General features: G+C 34.5%; 1 protein-coding gene across 1 annotated transcript in view; it reads right to left on the bottom strand.

The window, feature by feature from the left end:
* Positions 1 to 22190, bottom strand: part of LOC145660855 (lysosomal alpha-mannosidase-like) — a 166436-nt gene that overhangs the window by 53677 nt on the left and 90569 nt on the right. The window contains exons 10-12 of the mRNA XM_081726279.1: positions 20464 to 20681; positions 12484 to 12689; positions 9792 to 9978 (exon numbers count right to left, since the gene is read on the bottom strand). Of these exons, the coding sequence (XP_081582405.1) occupies positions 9792 to 9978; positions 12484 to 12689; positions 20464 to 20681 (611 nt within the window). The remainder of the gene's footprint in view (positions 1 to 9791; positions 9979 to 12483; positions 12690 to 20463; positions 20682 to 22190) is intronic.

The raw sequence follows: 22190 nt of genomic DNA, 5'->3' as shown, positions 1-22190 counted from the left end.
CTGTTATTAACAGTGTTATTCACATCTTTTTCAGTAAAAATGAATGTGATTTAAAAATAAACTACTTGCAGAGAAATGATCTAATATCAAGTCATTTCACAACAAAATTTTATTTAGTTTTCCAGTAGTTCACCTCCTACATGTTAAGACTCGCAGTACGTAAAAGGTGCCACAGTTCACATCGTCAAGACATATTTGGTCATATATTAAGCAAACAATGCAAAAAGACGGCCCTTATTCCCGATTATCTGACCTTTTGATTTGATTGAAACTACAAAAAACATATAATATTGACGTTGATATTTTGTATTGCTTCTATTTACATTGACTATAAATATGAAAATAGAAGTATATTGATACTATTGCATATAGTATAGAATTATGTACATAAGACAGATTAGCAGATAAGGTGATGCCGAAAAAGGAGTTGTGATGTAGAACTCTAACATTCTTTCTTAAGAGTCGCCTTATGCATCTTCTTGCATTGTTTATTTAATATATGACCAAACATGACTTGAGGATGTGAACTGTGGTACCTTTTACGTACTGCGAATCTTAGCATGTTAGAGATGAACTAGTGAAAAAGTGAATAAAATCTTGATGGGAAATAATTTGACACTATACCGAATTAAGTTTCTTTTATGTTCGTTTCAGTTACAATGTCGAACGGCTTTGTTGCAACTGAGTCAATCAATTTTCAATTTGCCCGCAGGTATTTTTGAGAAACTCACATTCATCTCTAAAGTAGATGTGAATAACACTGCTGATAAAGAACTGTATCCTCGTATGTTTTCCGGGAAGATCAAGAAGAATAACACCTAAAATTTATGATGAAACTGGAAGAAATAATTATTATTCTTACAGCCTCTGTTAGAATTACCAAACAGGTTATTACGAATGCAGAACAGAATTCAAGAGGACAAACCTCAAGGAAAATTCAGACAAAACAGACTAAATTCAAGCGGCAGAATCATAAGCGCAGATTAATAAAAGAATGATTATTTTTTTATTCAGCTCTTATGCATCTAAAATGTTATCTGAAATTCTTCACTTCATGGAAATAACATTTTTTTAAATGCCGAAAACTCAATAAAAGGCGTACGGCTGTTATAGTAAGTATATATTTCAGATTTCGATCTTTGCTTAAAAAAAAAAATCTCGATCAGTATTTCAGAATTAAAATAAATATGCTACTACACAAGAACGACATTTTAAAAATCAAATACTATCACAGTTACTTTTCGTAATTAAAATGAATGGTCTTACTGGAATATGCTAAACCTATTTCAAATGTATTAAAGGTATAATAAATAAGAATATCCAGAACTTTTCCTATGAGTATGTGCGAAAGGAATTAAAGCTAATCTGCCCGTTTATTATAACATTTTTACGTTTGATTGAGTTTCCAGCATTTTAAAAGAAAGAAGTAGTTATTTCAGTTGAAAAAATCTAGATACAATGGAGTCACGGTAATCCGAATATGTTTAATTCGAACAGGTTCGGGAGGAAAATTTTATTTGATTTTATTTTTGTGGGGAAAATACGCAGTTTTACGATTGCCATATAGCACATCTGATAGAGCATTATGAGAAATGAAAATGAGCAAAATTTAAGTTGTTCTGGAAAATTTTTATTTACTACCATCAATATCGCACACTGTATTACAAATGTGTAGAAATACAGAATTAGTGTTTAAAACTTATGCTGAATCCCTCTAATTGGATGTTTTCTTATACTGTCAGTATATATTTTTAAGTTAAATAAGAAATATAAGGAAAGATTCGACACATGTTAACCGATTAGAAATTGGTCCATATTGAAAATTCTCAGCACGCATATGGTTACAAGCTTTGTCTTTTTTCTCTTTATTGATGGTTTATTTCTTTATTTTGTACCCACAGTAACTATACACTCATATTTTCAAGGGTACGCGTAAAATCCCTAAATGCACCAATATAATTAACATTATTTTCAAAGTAGACAATTATTTTTCCTTGTAGACAAGTCGTATATTTGTTCCATTTTCACTGTGCTGACAGCTCATCAGTCTGTATCTTAGAGTTTTTACATTGCGTATAGTTGCTTTTGTTCATTGTTTATTACGTGGGTAATGGCGCTGGCATTACTTATGCAATTTCTATCTTATCAGATTACCTAGAGATGTGGCCCCTGTAGAAAAAAGTTCTTTATATATTACTTCGTTAATTAGATTTCATTCGTAAACTTTCTAAATCGTGGACCTATATTCTTAATCTGTATCTTTTAGTGTCAACTTTACTTTTTCCTCAAACGATTCTAAAATTATTATTAACTGTGTGTTCTTATTAACAGGATACTTCATAGTATTCCTATCGCTTCATGCATTTGTTTAGAAAAAAACATGGCGATCACCATGGTAACGAAGAGGAAATGACGACATCACTATTTCAATCTATAGTAGTAGCAGTAGAAGTAGTAGTAGTAGTAGTAGTAGTAGTAGTAGTAGTAGTAGTGGAAGAAGAAGAAAAATTGAAGTAATAACATTTTTTCACATTCAAAGTTTCAGACCTAAAAGTAACTCGTTACTTTCAAAGTAGGGTAACAGTTAGTTTTGGGGGACAAGTAACGCGTTATATTTTAAAGGAAAGTAAAGCAACTTGTAACGCGTTACTTTTTACAAGTAACTTACGGAAAAGTGATCTAAACGCTTTAGAGCGTTTAGCTTATCTTTAAGATTAAGGGTTGTAAGTTTACGCTTACTCGCCATAACAATCGGCTCTCGTAGTGCAATATGCACAAATGCTCACAACAGAAGAAATAATGTTTGCACTGAGACAACAGCTGACAAACTGCCGACCAGTGTTCGTAGGTTTCTTTAAGAAAATTTCCCTCGAGTGACACAAAATTTTCCCTTCTCTTATCCAATTTTTCCTAGTTTGTTGAGTATCAAATCCCTATGACAGAAATTATAGTATGTAAGATTAATTTAGCTATATTAAAGGAAGTGCCAAACACATTTGTTTTATTCATTTGTTTTTTGCCTCTATTTTTTCGTTTACATTTCATTCACTCCCCCCCAATATATACACCCAAATACATCCAGCTAACAAAGTGAAATGAGATGAAATCTTTCGGTTTAACGTCCCACGTATACGCCTTAAGCTGAGGGAGACGATGATTAAAGCAAGTGAATCATGATGGAAGAATGAGAAAGTGGGAAGAAATGGGGGTACTTCGAGAAAATTCACAGACACGATGTTGTTTACCGCAAGCTTACTTTTCTGACGATCTAGCTAGGGACCCCACGCACCAGAGTTAAGCACTCTACCACTCAGCCACCGTGACCCCAACCCAGCCAACAATGGTTGCAAATTATGCTACTTGCAGCACACACAAACTATTGCTATTGTATTTATTTCTGAAGAACAAAGAAAAATCTAAGCATTGATATTAGTCAATCAGTCAGCTAGAGAATTTCCCTGGGTTTCTCGCGTTTTGTCGAAAAATTCCCTTTTTCTCTTTTTGCTAAATTTACCCATGAAATTTCCCTAGAGAAAATTCCCTCAAACTACGAACACTGCTGCTGACTGCTGCAGATTGAACTACACAAAGATAATAATACCCATAACGGAAAGATTTGTAACTATTATACGTACTGTACGTGGAAAAATAAAGGCTTATTCAACATTTTAAGATTTTTCCAGTACAGTACATAGTCAGATAACGTGTTTTGAAATACTATACGCTGCGTATTACAACACAATAGACCCACTCACCCCCTTCAAACAGCGATTTTACGGTTATTCCGACTGATCCGAAAGATCACGTAATCTGAACAGGGTTCGGTCCCAATTAGTTCGGGTTAGCGGGACTCCACTGTAATATTTTAGAATATACGACAATTCAAGGGAAACAATAATCATATACGGTGAGCACTGGTACATCCAATATATACTCCTGTGATTTTGTTCCTTGGATTTTGTCCTTGTCAGAATTTTCCTTGCATTTAGACCGCTTGGATTTAGTTCTCGCCCCCGTTACTACAGCCATTTTATACATCAGTTCCGATCTGCATACAAACACGTTAGGAGTCAAGCTTTTCGCTGCTGCATTTCCCTAAAAATTTCCTCCTCGCATAGAACTCCCTGTCTCCAAAGATTAGGCAGAACGGGAATTCCCGTTCTGCCTAATGTTAGGATCACTGAAAACATTTTCTACAAAGTCCTACAAAACCTTAAGGCAGAACGAGAATGAATCTTTTTAATATTGCACCTCCTAGTTAGGGGTGTAAGGAATTTATTTCTGGGTGTCAGAAAATTTTAGGGGGTGCTAGGGGGGTGTTAGGGGGATGTAGATAAATCACTGACAGTAAGACCAACCAACATGAGTCTCCTCTGTCTCCATCAGTTCCTGAATCGCCTCAGAAACAGAAAATAACCTTATTTCTCTATTAACAAGAACTTGTGGTGTGATGTCCAGTGCAATTCATGTTCATTTTCATCTTTCTTATTCATAATTTTTTCTATTTTCTTACATCGTGTTACTGTTATTTATACTTTAATTTTTTATTTTATATCTCTTTCTTACTTCTTGTATCTTTCCATTTAAGCACACACACTTGATATTTATATTAGTACCTTCCAATTTTACAGGTTTCTCTTTTATCGTATTATTATTATTATTATTATTATTATTATTATTATTATTATTATTATTATTATTATTATTATTATTATTATTATTATTATTATTTTCATTCATGTCATGATCCTATTGCTAATTATATCCTTCCAAACTTAAAAGTCCGTCAAAAAAATTAATGCGACCCAAAGAACAGACAAACATTTACAAAATTGCTATTTATAAACACATTAAAGTTGTGATACTAAATAATAATACAAATATGAGGCATTTAAGTTCTTCTCTCTTGTTAGCATATTGTAGTGTTTATCAGGATAAATTATGTAAACGAAATGTGCATACAGAACACACTTGTTTAATTAACACGCTAATCTGTGTAAAATCAAAATTATGTTATGTAAGACGCACCAGAGTACCCTAAAATCTTCGTTATAATTAATAACATGCCAAGCAGTGCTCTCTGAATTTAAACCATTTACTTTCATTTTTAGGTAATTTTATAAAAAAATCTATTCATGCTCATTGTATGCTTTAGTGCCCTGTTTGTGTTTGAAAAGTAAATAAAGCTAAACAGCTACGCTATAAATATGTGCGTTAGTATTTCTTCATTCGATGCCTTCAGGTGTTCCACCTGAAAGCGCAATCAAGAGGGTTCACCGTATTCACTTAGGATGGTACCGAAACCGAGACGTAGGCTACTTTTATATTCTGAGACGAAACCGAGACCGAGACAGACCTCTATAAATCGAGACGAGACCGAGACCGAGACAGACCTCTATAAATCGAGACGAGACCGAGACAGACCTATATAACTAGAGACGAGAATCAGGTCAGTCTCGAAAGTCTCGGTCTCATCTCGAATATTGATGTTGATAGCTATCAAAATTGCCTTTACTCGAAATTTGTTTAGTTGCTATGTTAGGTAATATGGGAGCGGTTGACTGATGTGCAGTGGCGTATTTAGGGGGTGGCTATCGGGATCAAGCTCCTCCCGAAATAAATTTGTGATCCTTTTTTTGCATTGCACGTACAACACAAACATTTCTTACCCTTTCCTCAAGCTTCTCCCAAATCAAAAATCCACTGCTGATGTATATACCTTTTTCTCTCTCTCTGTCTCTCCAGCCGCGGATGCAGGTAATATATATATATATGTATATATATATATATATATATATATATATATATATATATATATATATATATATATATATATCGGGTATTATAAAAATGGCGCCCACAGAGCACTACTGTACAGGCCAAAATAAAGCAAAAATGTTATATGATGGTTTGCCTTCTTTAGCCGCTTTTTGGAATCAAAATTTATCAATGTGGCAACGTCGCAGATTAATTTGGAGCCATTTGCATTACTCTACGAATACAAAGAACAGTTGAACCGATTGCTACACTAATAAGTGATGCTAGTGTCAATCAATATCGACTTTAGCTGCCATCTGGAAAGAATCGATATAACTATTTGATAGATTGGTAGGTCTTTATTTGCGACGTTGCCACATAGTGCAATTTGCGTCTGCAGACGAGGATTCAAAAGGTTTACAAATATATATATTGCTTTATTATGACTTTGTAGAATAATGCTCTGTGGTCCGTGGGCAACATTTTTAGAACACTCCATGTATATATAGACCCTATATATAACTTTCACGAGGTAAGGTAGAGTAAAAATGGATTCGAAGTTTAACGAAAGTCGTACAGCGAAAAAAAAGACATTTTTGGCTATTCAATCCTTCAAGTTACACGAAAATTAATACGAAAGAAAACTAGAAAGTTAAGAATCTCTTGTTTTGGCGAGAGAGAGAAAATATATACAGACAGCTCGAATTACCTATATACTTATGTAATATGTATGTCCATGTTTCGCAAATAATTTTCAATCTATATAAAATTTCAACGTAATGAACGCACAATTAGTTTTCTCGAATAAAAATCATATGCACCGTTAGATATATGCTTATGTAATGCATTACGACCTTATGAACTTGTATAAGAAACAGAATGTATTTAAAGTGAGACGAGAACTATGCGAAATATCGGACTTTGAAATCTAACTTGTATGGTGATCCAATCCAAGACCACAAAGAGCAAAGATGAGTGCCGGAGCTCTCACCAGAAGGTTAAGGAAATGGTGTTGTAAAGTGTCGTAAAGTGTTAATTGAACACTGAGATGTGAAATGGTAATAAAGCATTTGATCAATTTGAAACAAAATATATTGTAGTAATAATTTATACTATTTGTTAAGAAATGAACGTTATATTCTGTTTTTAAAATGATAACCAAGGCAGAATGTATTGCATAAAAAATGAGAAATTGTAAAATTTCAATTTCGGTACGAGTAAATACGTTTGTGCTTCTATGAGCTGCGTTATCCGTTAGGAGGTATTGAACAATTCTGATTCAAAGGAAGGAAATAAACCACTGCATAGTACTGGAGTTAACAGTTTAATTGTATATGCCCTACTGAGGTTATATGAGACAAAGTCTATTGCTGAAAGTGAAATATAAGTTGGTATTAGGGTTTTATCCCAGGTATGTTATACCCGCTGATGATTGAAGCTGGAACACACGCATGGAAAGCATTAATGCTAGCAAATTATGCTATGAAGAGGTACACTATACTATAATTCTAAGTCAAGGATGGAGGCAGAAAATAAGAAGCAATAATTTCACAATATTAATTTTACACTATTTATTTCCAGACTTTTGAGACGATATAAAGACTTGGTCCTCGAGACCGAGATCGAGATCGAGACAAGCATCTGTTGACCGAGACGAGACCGAGACCGAGACGGCGATTTTTGATTCGAGACGAGATCGAGATAGAGACCGCTATTTATCAACCGAGACGAGACTGAGACTTACAGAGTCTCGTCTCGTCTCGATACCATCCCTTTACATAACACTAGTTTAACAGAAGTCTATACATATTTACAGATTACTGTATTTAAATAAAATTGTATGCGGGTCGGCTGGAAAGTTTTTGGTCAGACAAGGAAGGCAACTTGCTAGCGATCTAAAATGTTATGTGCGTTTTACATTGACCCCTCGTCCTTGAATGCACTTTTCCAGCGAGACTCCAATTTCTCTGAGCCATTGTAAAAAAAAAAAAGTTTCTTCCTGCGTATTAAAAACCAGTCATTTACAGTATCCATAACAGCCATATGTGCAGAAAAGTTTTGCCTCAAGTATGTTTTCATGGCAGGAAACATATGATAATCTGAATATGCTATGTGGTTTGAATTGGGGATATTGAATAAATTCAAAGCCACATACTTGTAGTTGCATAATGTCTGTCAAAGAGTGTGGCACGGCGCCCCATTACCAAGAAAGAGATGCTTAGAGTCGTGCTTCATTAAGAGCTTTTGTTCCTTATATTTGTCCACCAACTCTCTTGTGGTTACATACATATTAAGGTTCAAACCTAAATATGGCTAAGGCCATCGCCCCATTTTCAAATAATTAAACTGAAAGAATGCAGTTTTAAACTACAATTAAATTGTCACAATAGTTTTCAATCTTCAAATTGTCTGAACGCATCCAACATCTATTGGTGTCAGATAGGCAATACAGGTAATGATACCTATGAACGATTGAAATTAGCATATGCACTAACATGTTTGCCCTTTTATAAATAGGATTAGTTACATTTGTATTATTTTTGTTCTGTAAGATATACTTCTGTATTTCTGTCACACACAGACTTCTGTATTGAATGCCTCAGAATTTCAAAGGATTTCACAAAGTTTCAGCCTCGAAATTCGAGGTTGATTGATCGGATATCATATAAAACTGCAGATTGCATTACGTATCATATTTTATAGAGACAATTTACATTAAATATTAGAAGACTCTGCGCTCTACTAAAATTTGTTAAAAAAAATATTTGTTCATCACAGTTGATTGATTCAAACATAGTGAACACGTATTTCTCTGGTACACCAATATAATGATGAAGAGATTGCTGCTAAGCCTAAAACTTAACAAAGGAAATAAGAAGAGTTTCAAATTTATCTTGGTATCGTATTGGTTGCTATCAACTTTTTCAACTGCGCTAAAGGACAGTGTTTATGACGTTTGAAGGCGGAGCTCCGAATTCCCTTTCAACGCTCTTAGCCAATGAGAAAGCTGTTGAGTTAGAAACGTCTTTGAACACATTCAAGGGATCTATCTGTCACTTGGTCACCTACTGGCACTGTAATGCGTCTGCTTAGACACATTTATTACATGGCAACATCGAGTCGCAACTCTTATTTCGTTCACATAGCCCACATGCCACTGATTGTGTTTCACGCTTTAATACTTAAATGTAAAACATTTTACGCAAAATATTTTAACAAACGATTAAAGGCTTGTTACAATCATAGTGATAAGACAATAAAGGATAATACTCTGAACGATATTGGTTTTGCATTGTCAACCTGAAACCTGAATCTCCTATATTTGAAACTAAATTACTATCACAAAAATTTAAACATGAAATACTTTTAATAAAATCTATTTTGGAAACATTTAACAGTCTCATCTGGTTCTAATTGAATTTTCCCCCTGAGTGCTGTAACTAATGAGAATGCATAATAATTACGAGGCAGGTCCCGAAAGCAAATTACAACAGCTTATATTCATCCAACAAATGTGTATTTAAGAAAATGACATATGCCCTTTCATAGTATGTAGTAACACAGGGATTATTTTCTCGAGGTAATGACCGCAATTATCCAAACACTTATTAAGTTCGGGTACTTGCTTCTCTACACAAAATCATATAATTATGGCACAGATTTCTACTTCATTCTTGACCTCTTGATTGATGTGGAAGTGTTTTCAGCATGCATAACGTTTCTATAAACATTAACAAGTGCTTTGTGAATATCTGCAGGGGACTTATCTTTTGCTTGGAGAAAACGTATGACGGCGCGCACTTCACAATTGGCGATAGTCTGAATTGGCGCAGCATTCCACTCCACTTAGCAATGAAGAACAGTTGCGAAAGGGGAGTATAAGGCTGAAACTGAAAGATAATTTAGCCAACGTATGCTTGTCCATCTACAGTGGTAGATTTTTACTTAACGGATACATCTCGCACTTCATAAGCTTAAGTAACTTGAACAACATAGGAACTACTACCTCAATTACTTCAAGATGGTGCACCAACCTTTGAAAACCCTTATGTTTATAGAATCGGACAATTTCTTTGCATAATTATCTGTAGACATAGTATACACGCCGGCACTGTTATTTCCCAAGTAACCGAAGAAATTTTGCTTAAAAGACCAGTAAACTCCCTTTCTTCTAAGTCCTTCTAATAGTCCACTGCATGTATCAAAGATTGCCATTAGAATCTAGAAAAAGAGATGGCATAAATAAAATAATTGTATCAGCATTTAAATCTATTAATCTAGCATTAAAATTGAAATGCATTTGAAGATTTTATTGATTATCTAACATCAATATTAGTATAATATAGATTGAATAATATACATGGAGAAACGAAAATATATATGCTTTTGCAAACAGCGGTTGAAAACTGAATTTCTTTGGAAGTACAATTACCCCTTAGTTAGCTCTTCAGCACAGTAAATAAATAAGGGTCATGTTTCATTTGACGTTTCTGCCTCATTTGGCTTCCGTTTCAGAAAAGTAGAACAACCTAACTGATTGAGAAATTTCAGTTGCGTTGTAAAACATTAAGCCAAATCTGGAATAAACAAAATATACTTGCTGCTAAGCGTAGAATCTTAAAAATAACTTTACAAATATTAAAATACTTATTGTATAGGGTTCCTAAGAACTTTCGCGCGAAAAGTAAATTATTTCAGAGTTGAGTATAATAGATTTGATTTTTTTTAGTGTTTTTCCATTAATTGGGTCTTACTAATGATTCCAAGAAACTCTCAACTTACTTATTGAGAAAGTGTCATCCTTTATTCCCAAAGAAAATATCGTTCTTGGTAATCTATACTTTTATAAGGCGTGTGTTCACGGAAGAATAATATTGCATTTTTTATTAATAAAGATTTTAAAAAAAATCATTACTACTTCTATTGTAACAGCTCTATGCCCAATATCTAGCATACCTCTCAATACAACCTTTGGTTGGGCAAGTGAAAAATATGTATTTCATTCAAGTACACTGATGTTTACCAGTACTTTCATTGAGGAGAAATAACTACAAACCTTTTCACAATTAAATACGTTTCATACATTTATGATCTTGAGTGTACAAATTAATTTAATCCCCTAAAAGGTAAATTTTCTCCGTTGGGCTGTGCCAGCTAACTGACTCAATTGAAATGAACTGATTGTTTTTATTTCATTACAGCTTATTCTAACCCAAGAGTGATTAACATTAAATAAGTTTCATTTCACAGTGTGAAGTAGTGATGTGACATTCCACACCATAGAAGTCCAATGGACCTGTAAGTGGTTTATTTTATTACTTCTATTTTCAAAACAGATATTAATAAGTTCTTAAGATGTTAAATTTATATATATATATATATATATATATATATATATATATATATATATATATATAAACACTTCCCTTCTCTCTTCCTGCTTTGTTGGTTAAATCTATCACAGTAGAGGGGGAAGGTAGTGCATACGATAGAATTTATTCTTTTGATAATGAATCCATGTTAGAAAACCATTTCTGATTATGCCTTATTGCTTTTGCTATAATACTTTTCGATAGGGAGATGGACTTATAAAATAATCTAACAGGGCTTCGAAAGCAGACAGAGATACAGTGGAACTCCAGTTATCCTTACTAATGAGCTCTGGACGCAATCCGGATATGCAGAAATCCGGTCAAAAGGGGCAATCATCTAAGAAGGATATGCTGTGAATTAAGAATGTCTCTGTAATCGCTCTTGGTTTAGAAAAAGGCAGGCCTAAACTACATTCGAAATAAGATCATGCTTACCATAAACGGTTTAAAATTTACAATTTTTTTTAAAAAAAAAATATGAGAATAGAGAAACACAGCCTCTCTGAAATCAGAATCGGTAATTATCGAAAGATAAATTTCCAATTAAATATAAAGTTAGTTTAGATAGGAATCTCACGGAAATTTATATTTTTACAAATGAACACATGCAGTTAATTTATTTATATCTGGTTATTTGACATTCCACATGACAGGACTTCAGATAATCTCATTGTTAACGTGTACAGAATACACCAAGGTTGCTAACTGGAGCAGGAACACTACTCGCTAAAACAGAAGAGTTATCATGCAAAACAAGATGCTGTAGATCGTATAAATGAAATATTCCCCGATATATTTGTTAATGGGACCTGACCTATTTTCGTCCATTTTCGAGCCAAATATCAGCCCGGAAGTTTACTGTTATATTTTCTGAATACCTTCTGTGTAAAATAATTAAATTTGAAAGGGTTATTTACTACGTGGAAAAAGTAAAACATATTTGTGCTGAACTTCTCTATTTGTTCACCTATGTAACCAATGGTTAGTTTTCTTGCCTTTCGTGCTAGAGGTATCATGGTCGATTTAATTTGAAGGCACACCAGTTTTCTGTTAGTACACTGATGCATTTATTAATATATATTTAATAAAATAAGGCGCTTAAGCATTTAATCTAAAGCGAACACATTCAAATAATAATAATAATAATAATAATAATAATAATAATAATAATAATAATAATAATAATAATAATAATAATAATAATAATAATAATAATAATAATAATAATTTGATGGAAGTGGCTTGCATGACCGCAAATCATTCAGCTAAAAGTTGTCTAGGCAGTCACATTCTATCATGATAGGAACTCCAGTGAGTTTAGTTAGGGGGTTCACTTAAGGTTATATGTACTTACATTATTTCCCACTTCAATTCTAACACTAATTTCCTGACTAAGTGTTTTGGTTCTGCTTGAAATTCGCTGAACGTAATATGAGTGCGCACCAAGAGGTGGAAGCTCTGAAGCAAAGAATGTTATTTCGTATTCCGATGAGTTTGTCCTACCAGGTATTGTGGCAACCATGTTAGGAATTTTGAGTATTTGATTGGTGATTTTACTGCCTGAAATAAATTAGAATTAACATTCAATATTTATTTTTGTGATCTACTTTGCTTCTTGATCTACACCTATAACTGAAATAAATGCATAAACAAACAACTAATGGCATTTCGAAATAAACACACACACACACACACACAGAGGAATTCTGCCATTATTGGCAGTTCATTTGTCGCACCTGAGAAGTGCTTTATATGTGTACGACCGAAATGGCGTAAGACCAAAACGTCACAGGATCGAAAGCAGTTATCTACATATGATCATAATCAGGGGTAAAATTGCAGGGCGCCGATCCTGGGGGGACAGGCTCCCTAAATCTCATGTGGACCCCCTTATTGAATTTATGAATATACAATATTTGGCATAATTTGAATGCAATTTGTTTTAAAATCCTCATATCTATACCTTCTGCATCTGAATGCCCCCCCAAATTTACAGAGAAATCGGCGCCCTTGGTAAAAGTGAGAGGAAACGCAGGGGGACGGCTTGACGTCATGCCGCTACCTACTGTCCCCCTACCTTTTTAGATCCACTTTTACCCCTGATCACAATAATAATATTAATAATAAAGCATTATCTTATAATCACGTAATATTAAGTAACAATTACACTATGTGACAGCCATTTTGTAACTGCGGTGCCAATATGTGTTCTATACTAATTCCGATGCGCTGAGTCCAAATTCGTAACGCAAAATTTTCCAGCACGTACCATTTTCGAGTTACGCGTGACGTCACTTCCGGTGCTACGTTACGGCCGAAAGAAATTTTTATTTATATTGCTGGCAACACTGCTGAACTAAAGAAAAAGAAAAACGTGGCATATATCGGCTAGATCTTTACCCATGTCGGCTAGATCTTTACCCATGATAAATAAACCGGTGGGAGCTTCTCGTGATTGTTGTGTTATTTGTCTCTTATCGTGGTGGAAGTATAGTTGCTGCAGTTCATCCGCTTGACGTAGTTGTATTGGACAGCGTGTTGTGAATAGAATAGCCTATTTTATTTCTGTGTTTTGGATAAAAATATAGTCAAGTTGGAACTCAATGGCTACAGCACGGAACCGTAAATTACAAATCCAAACTGCTTGTTACGTGTGTGGTAAGTTTGCATCAAAATCACAGAGGAAACAAATTTCGCAATTGATATGGACAGCATACAAAGCATACTTTGATTGTCCCCTAGGCGATCAAGATAAATCATGAGTACCTCATGTGTGTTGTGTATCATGTGTTACCGTTGAGTGGATGAAAGGAAAGAAGCGAGCAATGAAGTTGGGAGTGCCCACGATTTGGCACGAACCGAAGGACTTTTGTCTGAGTAGTGATTCAGGTTATTCCAGTAAAAATAAACATTCTAGTGTGAATGCCGACGTGATGTCAGCAACTAAACCGTTACCTAAAGGGGCCGACTTTTGCTAATCCCCTCGGCACCATCAAACACAGTGACTGAAAGTGAGGATTGTAGCAACAAAAGTGAAAGTGATTCTTTATCAGAATAGGAATTTGAAAATGACAGTTGCCTCACCTGATTCAGCAACCTGAACTTAATGACTTAGTGCAAGACCTGAATTTGACAAAAAAAAATGAGGCCCAGATACTTGGGTCTAGGCTACAACAGTGGCATCTTTTAGCGCCAGGCATGTATATTTCACTGTACAGGGATCGAGAGAGGGAATTCGCACAGTTCCATCGGATGGAGAATTCAATGTGTGTGTGTACCGATGTGAATGGACTGTTCCATACACTTGGAATTGAACATAATCCAATGCAATGGCGTCTGTTTATTGATGCCTCTAAGTTGAGTTTAAAGGTAGTGATTCTGCATAACGGCAATTAGTGGCCGTCCATACCCATTGCCCACCCAGTAGGCATGAAAAAGTTGTATTAAACTATGGATGAAGTGCTGTATGCCATAAAATACAACTCTTTTAAGTGGAAAGTGTGTTGTGATTTTAAAGTTGTAGTCATCCTCCAGGGTTTGCAAGGAGGATACACAAAGTATAGTTGTTTTGTGTTTGCGGAACAGCAGAAACACTGCAAACCACTATGTACAAAGGGTTTGGCCTAAGCGTGAGCAATACACAGTTGGTGAGCAAAATATACAATATCTTCCACTGATTAATGCTAACCAAATCTTACTTCCCCCACTGTACATTAAACTTGGTTTAATGAATACATTTGTGAAGGCTCTGGACAAGGAAAGCGTAACTTTCAAGTACTTAAAGGGAACATTTCCCAACTTAAGTGAAGCAAAGGTTGCAGCAGGGATTTTTTTTTACCGGCCCTCAGATAAGGAAATTACTTCATGACCCAGGTTTTGAAAATAAAATGAACCATTTTGAAGTCGCTGCATGGAATGCATTTGCTGCACTATGTGACGGTTTCCTCAGAAAATACAGGAGTCCCCATTATGTACAGTTGGTCGATGATTTGATAGCAACCTATCAAGTTTTAGGCTGTCGCATGTCATTGAAGCTACATTTCCTTGATTCTCACTTGGACTTTTTCCCTCCAAATTTGTGTGACCTGAGTGATGAACACGGAGAGCGATTCCACCACGAAATTTCCCAAATGGAACGCCGGTACCAAGGCAGATGGGATGCTTCAATGATGGGCGACTACTGTTGGTTTTTGTGCAGGGAGTCCGACACTAATCATACAAAAGAAGATCATCAGGGGTTTATTTCCAGCAGTAACAAGTAAGTGCCTCGTAAAATTAATTTCTCTAGTGTGTCTTCGCAGTTTCGGTGCAGAAAAGAATGATTTACTACTTTACTATCCCAATACATGATGCGCTGTATATAGTGACCCTATATTGGATATGGAAACTGGCCATATTCTGTAACTCAGAAATGTAACCATTGAATTCAGCGATCCCAAATTAGTAAAGAACAGATATTTCCATTCCAGTTACAAAAAAAAAAAAAAGTTTCAATTTCTTGCCTAGTGTTATTTTGTAGAAGATACAGTATGTATATAGGGAAGACCTTTATACGATCGAAATGGAAAAAGACCGAAACAGGATAGGACCGAAACGGTATACGATCGAAATGGCGTAGAACCTAAACAAGATTTGCTCAGGTTTATTCTGTTTCCTCCCACATTCTTCACTCTACCATTTTCATTAATATTCTTTATCACCACCCCCTTTAGCCAACACAGTATTGTAAGGTTCCGCGCGTTAATTTTACAGTATAATCATGTAACAAAAACAGAGATTGCATTGCAGTATAGTAGAAAACTATAACAATTTAGAAAAAAATAAATATTTTCAAACTTATCAGAAAGACTCTTAAACCTATTGGTTAAATTTGTTCAAATTACTATTATTAATTACTATTACAAGCAATTCCCATTACTATTACAAGCAATTAAGTGTTGATACATGATCTTATTTATTTATATATTTATTTATGACTTCTTTTACGTGGCGAAGTTAAGGCTCTGCAGCCTTCTCCGAACACTTAACCACGAGCATACCTTACTTATTTTTTTAAAGCACCAGTACATAGAAAATATTAACAAATACAAAAGAAAAGTATTGAATCACATGTAAAACAATAGTTAAACATTTCAAAACAAAAACCGAAAACAATATAGAAGAGAAGTAACAAAAAAAAGTCTATGTAGATATACAATCTGACATAAAATAACATGGAGAAACCTAAATTGCATATTGCATATAGCGGTATTAGAAGTATGAATATATAAGCTGTACAAATTAACATAGGTTACCTATTGGTTTTGTGTTCATGTATGGGTAATTAATAATTTGGTAAAACGAAGATGCCTCATGTGTTACCAATATCCTTATCTTTACTTAAGAGAAGGGAATTTACAGAATGTTAAAATTTGGCAACTGTCGAAATGTTATCTCATTTTAATATCATCATAAAGTCGTTTAATTGGTGTGTACGGGCGAGAGATTGCTGCAGTCCTTAATTCTTTCTTCATCCGGAACCTCTGCACAAGAAAATGGTCTGCGTTACATAGGTGAGGTTTGCAAACAGTAAGTCAGTAAACTCCTCTTCTTTGTGTTTTGATAGGTTTGGCAGAGCATGTTCTAGTTTGATACTTCAAATAATTAATGCTATCTAAAAATATTACTTTGTGTGCGCTCTATCGCACCAAATATATATTTTTCTTCCAACATGATCATCCCCAAAACATTTAAATGTTGGAACCTATTCTACTCTCCATACATAGACTTCACGTTTGCAAAGTTAGGTAGGGGAAGTGTGCCCAATTTCGCAATAAATTGCATATTTGCATATACAGACGTACTCAAATTACTAGACTCACCCTCGAAAAATGCGAAATTGATGTTGCAGTCCTAATTTCGGAGTTCCAGAACATGTAATTTAATGGTTTAAACCACCAATATAGGATGTTTCATTTGCTTCCTGTACACCTGAAGTGGTGATATCACACTTGAACAGCAGACGGCATTAGTAGATAGGAGGGAGTTCTGAAAGTGGTATTTCAGTTGTAGACAGCTATTGTGGTTTCTAACAACAAGTTACAATCTGAAGTATTGTGGTTGCAGTCGTAAGCAGTTACGACATTCAAAGTGTTCAACAGTTCGAATGGGCCAGTTTAAAGTGATCTTGATGTGTTTTGTGTATTAATCTTTTATTCTATGAAGTCCCGTAACTGCGGCATAATTTGAAAAGCCAGAGACTTTTCTTCGCGTAAAGTGGAAGTTGTCAAAACACTTTTGGCGGAAGGAAGATACACACAACGACAAATTGTTATTAGAGTTGGGGTAGGGGAAAAATCTATGAGTAAAATCTCCATTGTGATGAGCAAGAAGCAAATGTGTCAGCGAAAGAAGCTTGGAAGGTGTGGGTGAAATCCAAAGCTATCGCTAAGAGGTATCAAAAAACTAAAAAGATTGGCTCTGAGAAACAGAAACACAACTTCTAGAGACTTAAGCATAAAAATGGCTGAGTATAGTGTAGACATTTCGCCTGAAAATGTTCGAAGAGTTCTTTGTGATGAGGGAATAAAATCACTCAGGCCAAGAAAGAAAGCAAAAATTACTCCAATCATGGCAAAGAAGCGCCTCGAATGGGCACGAGGCCTAGAACATTGGGCTACTGATGATTGAAGAATAGGTGTTTCAGTGATGAATCATGTGTCTTCGTGTTTGATGAATGTTCACAATATGTACGACGTCGACCTGGGGAGAATTCAAGTTGGAATGCCTCCAACAAACAGTGAAGCATCCTACTTCAGTCATGGTCTGGGGTGTGATGTTTGTCTTCGGCCCTGAGAAACTGTATATAATAGAGGGAACAATGAAGCACGACCAATACCTACAAATTCTTCAAGAAGAACTGCTTCCCAAGACTGCAATCCGGTTTTATGACGCACACTTCATCTTCATGCATGATGGAGCCCCATGCCACCGGGGAAAATGTGACAAAATTCTTCGTGAACAACGAAATTAGTGTTCTTCCGTAGCCGGGCAATAGTCCTGATATGAACCCGATTGAAAACCCCTGGCATGAAGGAAAATCTAAAGAAGAAGCATATTACGACTACACATTAATTGATCGAGGAGATCAACAATTTGTGGTATCATGATGCTGAATTGAAGTCAAAATGTGCTAAACTCGTATATAGCATGCCACATAAAGGATAAAAGACATAATAAAGAATAACAGATTTCATACGAAATAGTAATCTTTGTGTGAGAGATCATTTTCTTGTAGGTATTCCATTTCATTTTTGTTTCCAATTTAGATACATACACTATATAGTATTTATATTTAAATGTCACGTACGCATTTGTTTAATTGATATTGAAAAGCATGTGCCATGACCACAAGGAATTAGAAAAAGTTACAGAACAGTAATTTGGACTAAGTTCAAACACATTTTCTAACGTAATATTGTAAGAATACGTAGTAAAATATTAAGAAAATGAATGTTGAGTCTAATAATTTGAACACGTCTATCTATTACTAAATAGCAGAGTTTATTTTGGAGGTACCTATTAACCTGACTAGATACATATGCTGTTGCTTTCTTTCTGCGTTTAGAAATTTAATAATGTTCAGTCGAAGTACAATATACAATTGGTATCAATTTCGCAGTTATATGTCCTAATTTCGCAATAGGTATACCTAATTTCCCAGTACTGTCTGTTTGTTACTAATTTCACTATCCTATAGGCCTTTTGATTTGAGTATTACAATCTGATAGGATCTGAATTACCAATGTGAACAACCGATATTTTTTTCATCATAGCTACATTTTATTGATCATTATTATTATGTGAAACAACGTTCATCATTTCATAGAAATTAGCTACGCTAAACAAACAAAAAAGTTACTACTGAAACCAATTCAAAACCATTACACACGATGAAATAGAGCCTAGCTGCAATAGTAAACAGTAGAACCTGCAGAGAATCGAGTGCTATAGCAAGGCTAGAAACAAAACAGGCTTATGTAGCTAAATATTATCTAACTCACATGACAGAGCAAGTGTTAGAAAATCAAATGATCGAAACACAAGAAATCGAATTAGATTAAGTAAACTAAAGCTACTACTGGAACAAATTTAAAAAAAAACATTAAACTTGATGAAATAGCTGCAATATGAGACAATGGAACACCAAAAGAATTGAGTGCTCCAGTAAGGCTATAAGCAAACCAGGCTTAGGTAAATATGACAAACCAAATGAAAGAGAATCAAATGTTCAAAGCATAGGAAAGCTAATCATCTTCTACCCTGCAAACAAGATCTATGAAATCAGGCGCATAGCATTGACAAATCCTTTAACAACGTTTCCTCCTAGAGAACTTTTACAACGAAGTCTCCTTGCCTTTGTTTTCTCGTATATCGGGGTTACAAACAGCCTTACTGAACTTAAGCCTGTACTGCGTTTTATACGATGGTTAGGGATATTTTGCATATATCATTACATTCCTTGTAATTTCTTCTACACGTTTACATACACATCATATATTGTGCTCTAACATCTATGCTAAAACACCTGGTAAATAAGCAGCTGTATTTCACGTCCCAACAAGCACGAAAACTTCACTGCTTTTTCTATTTCATTTAGTTTTTGAGGTAGAAGAGCAGGTCAACATTTCTTCTCATAAAGGAGTACCTCCCATATATTACTCATGCGGAGAACTACTTTCTTAACCTTTCCCAAGTTCGTAATTTTTCATTTATGTGATACTGCGAAATTAGGCATACTTACCTTATAGAAAAGAATGAAGAAATTAGCTGAAGCAAACGAAAAATAAATGGGGAAGTGTTAGAAATAGTAGCAGAAAAAAGAATTTGAAATATATTTAAAAGAAACAAGTCAAACAGGCAGGATAATGACTAAGAAGGAATTTATCGCACAAAATATAATAGAAGGTATGGTACAGAAAAAGAGTGAGAAACGAAAAAGAATATATTTGATAGACAATACGAAAGAATGAAACTAATGTCAAGACAACGAGATTAACCGAAGATCGTGGTGCAGAGACTTCTCAGTTTGCCGGAAGTAGCCTGTCAATAATGGCAGGATAAATATAATGATGATCGCTCATGCACATAATGAATAATGAATTTTAAAATAATAAATACAAAAGCAATTGCCATCATCAGAAGTTACTACCACTACAGGAAAATACATGTAATGAATAAACTTAAACGGGAGATCTTGTCTCTTTTGGAGCGAAGTAATTAACAATATTCTTTATACCCTTCTTCTGTTAGTACCAGCTCAGTCAAAATAAGACGGTTTTATGTCTATACTTACCATTTTCATTATGAACCACATAGTCTCCTGAAGAAACTGGAAATCTGACTGGTACTGTTACTTTGTGTGTTAAAGGATTATATACAGTCACTACAAATCTGTCGCTGTACTCTGAGTAATAGCACTCACTGATGTTAAGGAGAAAACACGACTTCTGCCAGTGAGGTATATTCTCATATTTTGGCTTCATCCACTCGGATTTCTTGATCAAGATGATTCTTTGAAAAAGAAAATATTTAAATAAAATTTAGTTTATTATAATGAAATTTAATCTAGTTTTTACTTTATTGTAATCAATTTTCTAGAATGTATTGACAGCTGACATTCTAAGTCACGAATAAAATTTAAAGTTATTTGTCAATATCTTCGGAATGATTATTCCAATTCTAATTTATTTTTTCTGAACAAGGTATATTATATTTTTTCACACAATGGTAAAAACTATACCTCAAACTGGTTAATTATTTCTGAAACGACTGACAAAATTATATATAGTGTGTATAAATACCTATTTTGGCTGGCGACTACACACCAGACAAGATTGCCACAACCTCTAAAACTAATATTGTTCCGTTTCCAACCTCATATTGATAACAAAAATTCGTCAGCTGTGAAAAATATAACACCGAAAAAGGTAGGCAAAATATTGCAAAAGTGAATAGATTTATTATATTTTACGTTACTATTTTCGAAAATCTGATATTATATGGACAATTTACATTACAAATTGTAAATAGCACTGATTAATAAGTACTGCTTTGAAAATTTTTATAACCACAAGGTGAAAACGAAGAAAGAGAAACAAAATTGCAAATTATCGAAATGTGAATATCATAAAACGTAAAATAAGAAAAAATATGCTAATAAATACTGTAATCATAAACAACGTTAAAAATACTCAATTCAAATTAGGTTAACTATACCTTGTCATGTGGTAAAGCAGTTGTGCCATACAGCACATGGTTCATTTCTGATAGTATGATATAATAAGCATTTTCTTGAGATTGTTCACGCACAAATTAAGTCGTTTGTCCGTTAAGATGCATTTTAGGCCTCAAAATAATCATTCAATACTTTCGACCTGACAGGATCCTTTTGGAAGCATGTCTGAACCTTGGAATTTATAGCAACATCAACTATGTTTTTTACGTAATTAGTTCTTCAAGAATAATATATTCTTTCGGTGAGCATCGTTAAATTCCTTATCTGACAGGTTACCTGCGTTCAACGATAACTCTAACGTGATTTCTGCTATCGGTAGGAAAGTGAACAAAACTTAACAAGTAATGGAAAGCATGGGCAATGACCACAATAAATGGCACCTAATCACGACTCCTTTCGCTAAGGACAAAATAGATGGCCCCACGAATCAGCCCAGCAGTAAACTAGAAACAGTTTCGTGAAAACGATTCGTCAAGATAATCGAAGCCATGATATAACAGATTATCAGAAAGGAGTCATTATGTTTGGACGTACCAATGGGCATGCAGTGAGTGAAGTTGCCCGATTTGTTGATGTATCGAGGAAAACTGTTTAACATGTCTAGATGAATGGGCTATTAATACTGTTGTAAAGAGATAATAACCTAGGAAAACTGACAACAAGTTTCACGTCTGGTTAAGTCAAATAGTTTTGAAAACGGATAGGAATTGCTGCTGTTTGTGAATGCAAATTCATCCTAACTAATTTCAACTTCATACAATGGACGTTTGGAGTCAACTATACAA

Source organism: Thermobia domestica, chromosome 9, assembly GCF_964235325.1.
Source record: "Thermobia domestica chromosome 9, izTheDome1.hap1.1, whole genome shotgun sequence".
Classification (NCBI taxonomy): Eukaryota; Metazoa; Arthropoda; class Insecta; order Zygentoma; family Lepismatidae; genus Thermobia; species Thermobia domestica.
The sequence above is the reverse complement of the archived record's forward strand: the minus strand, read 5'-3'. Positions and strand labels throughout refer to the sequence as shown.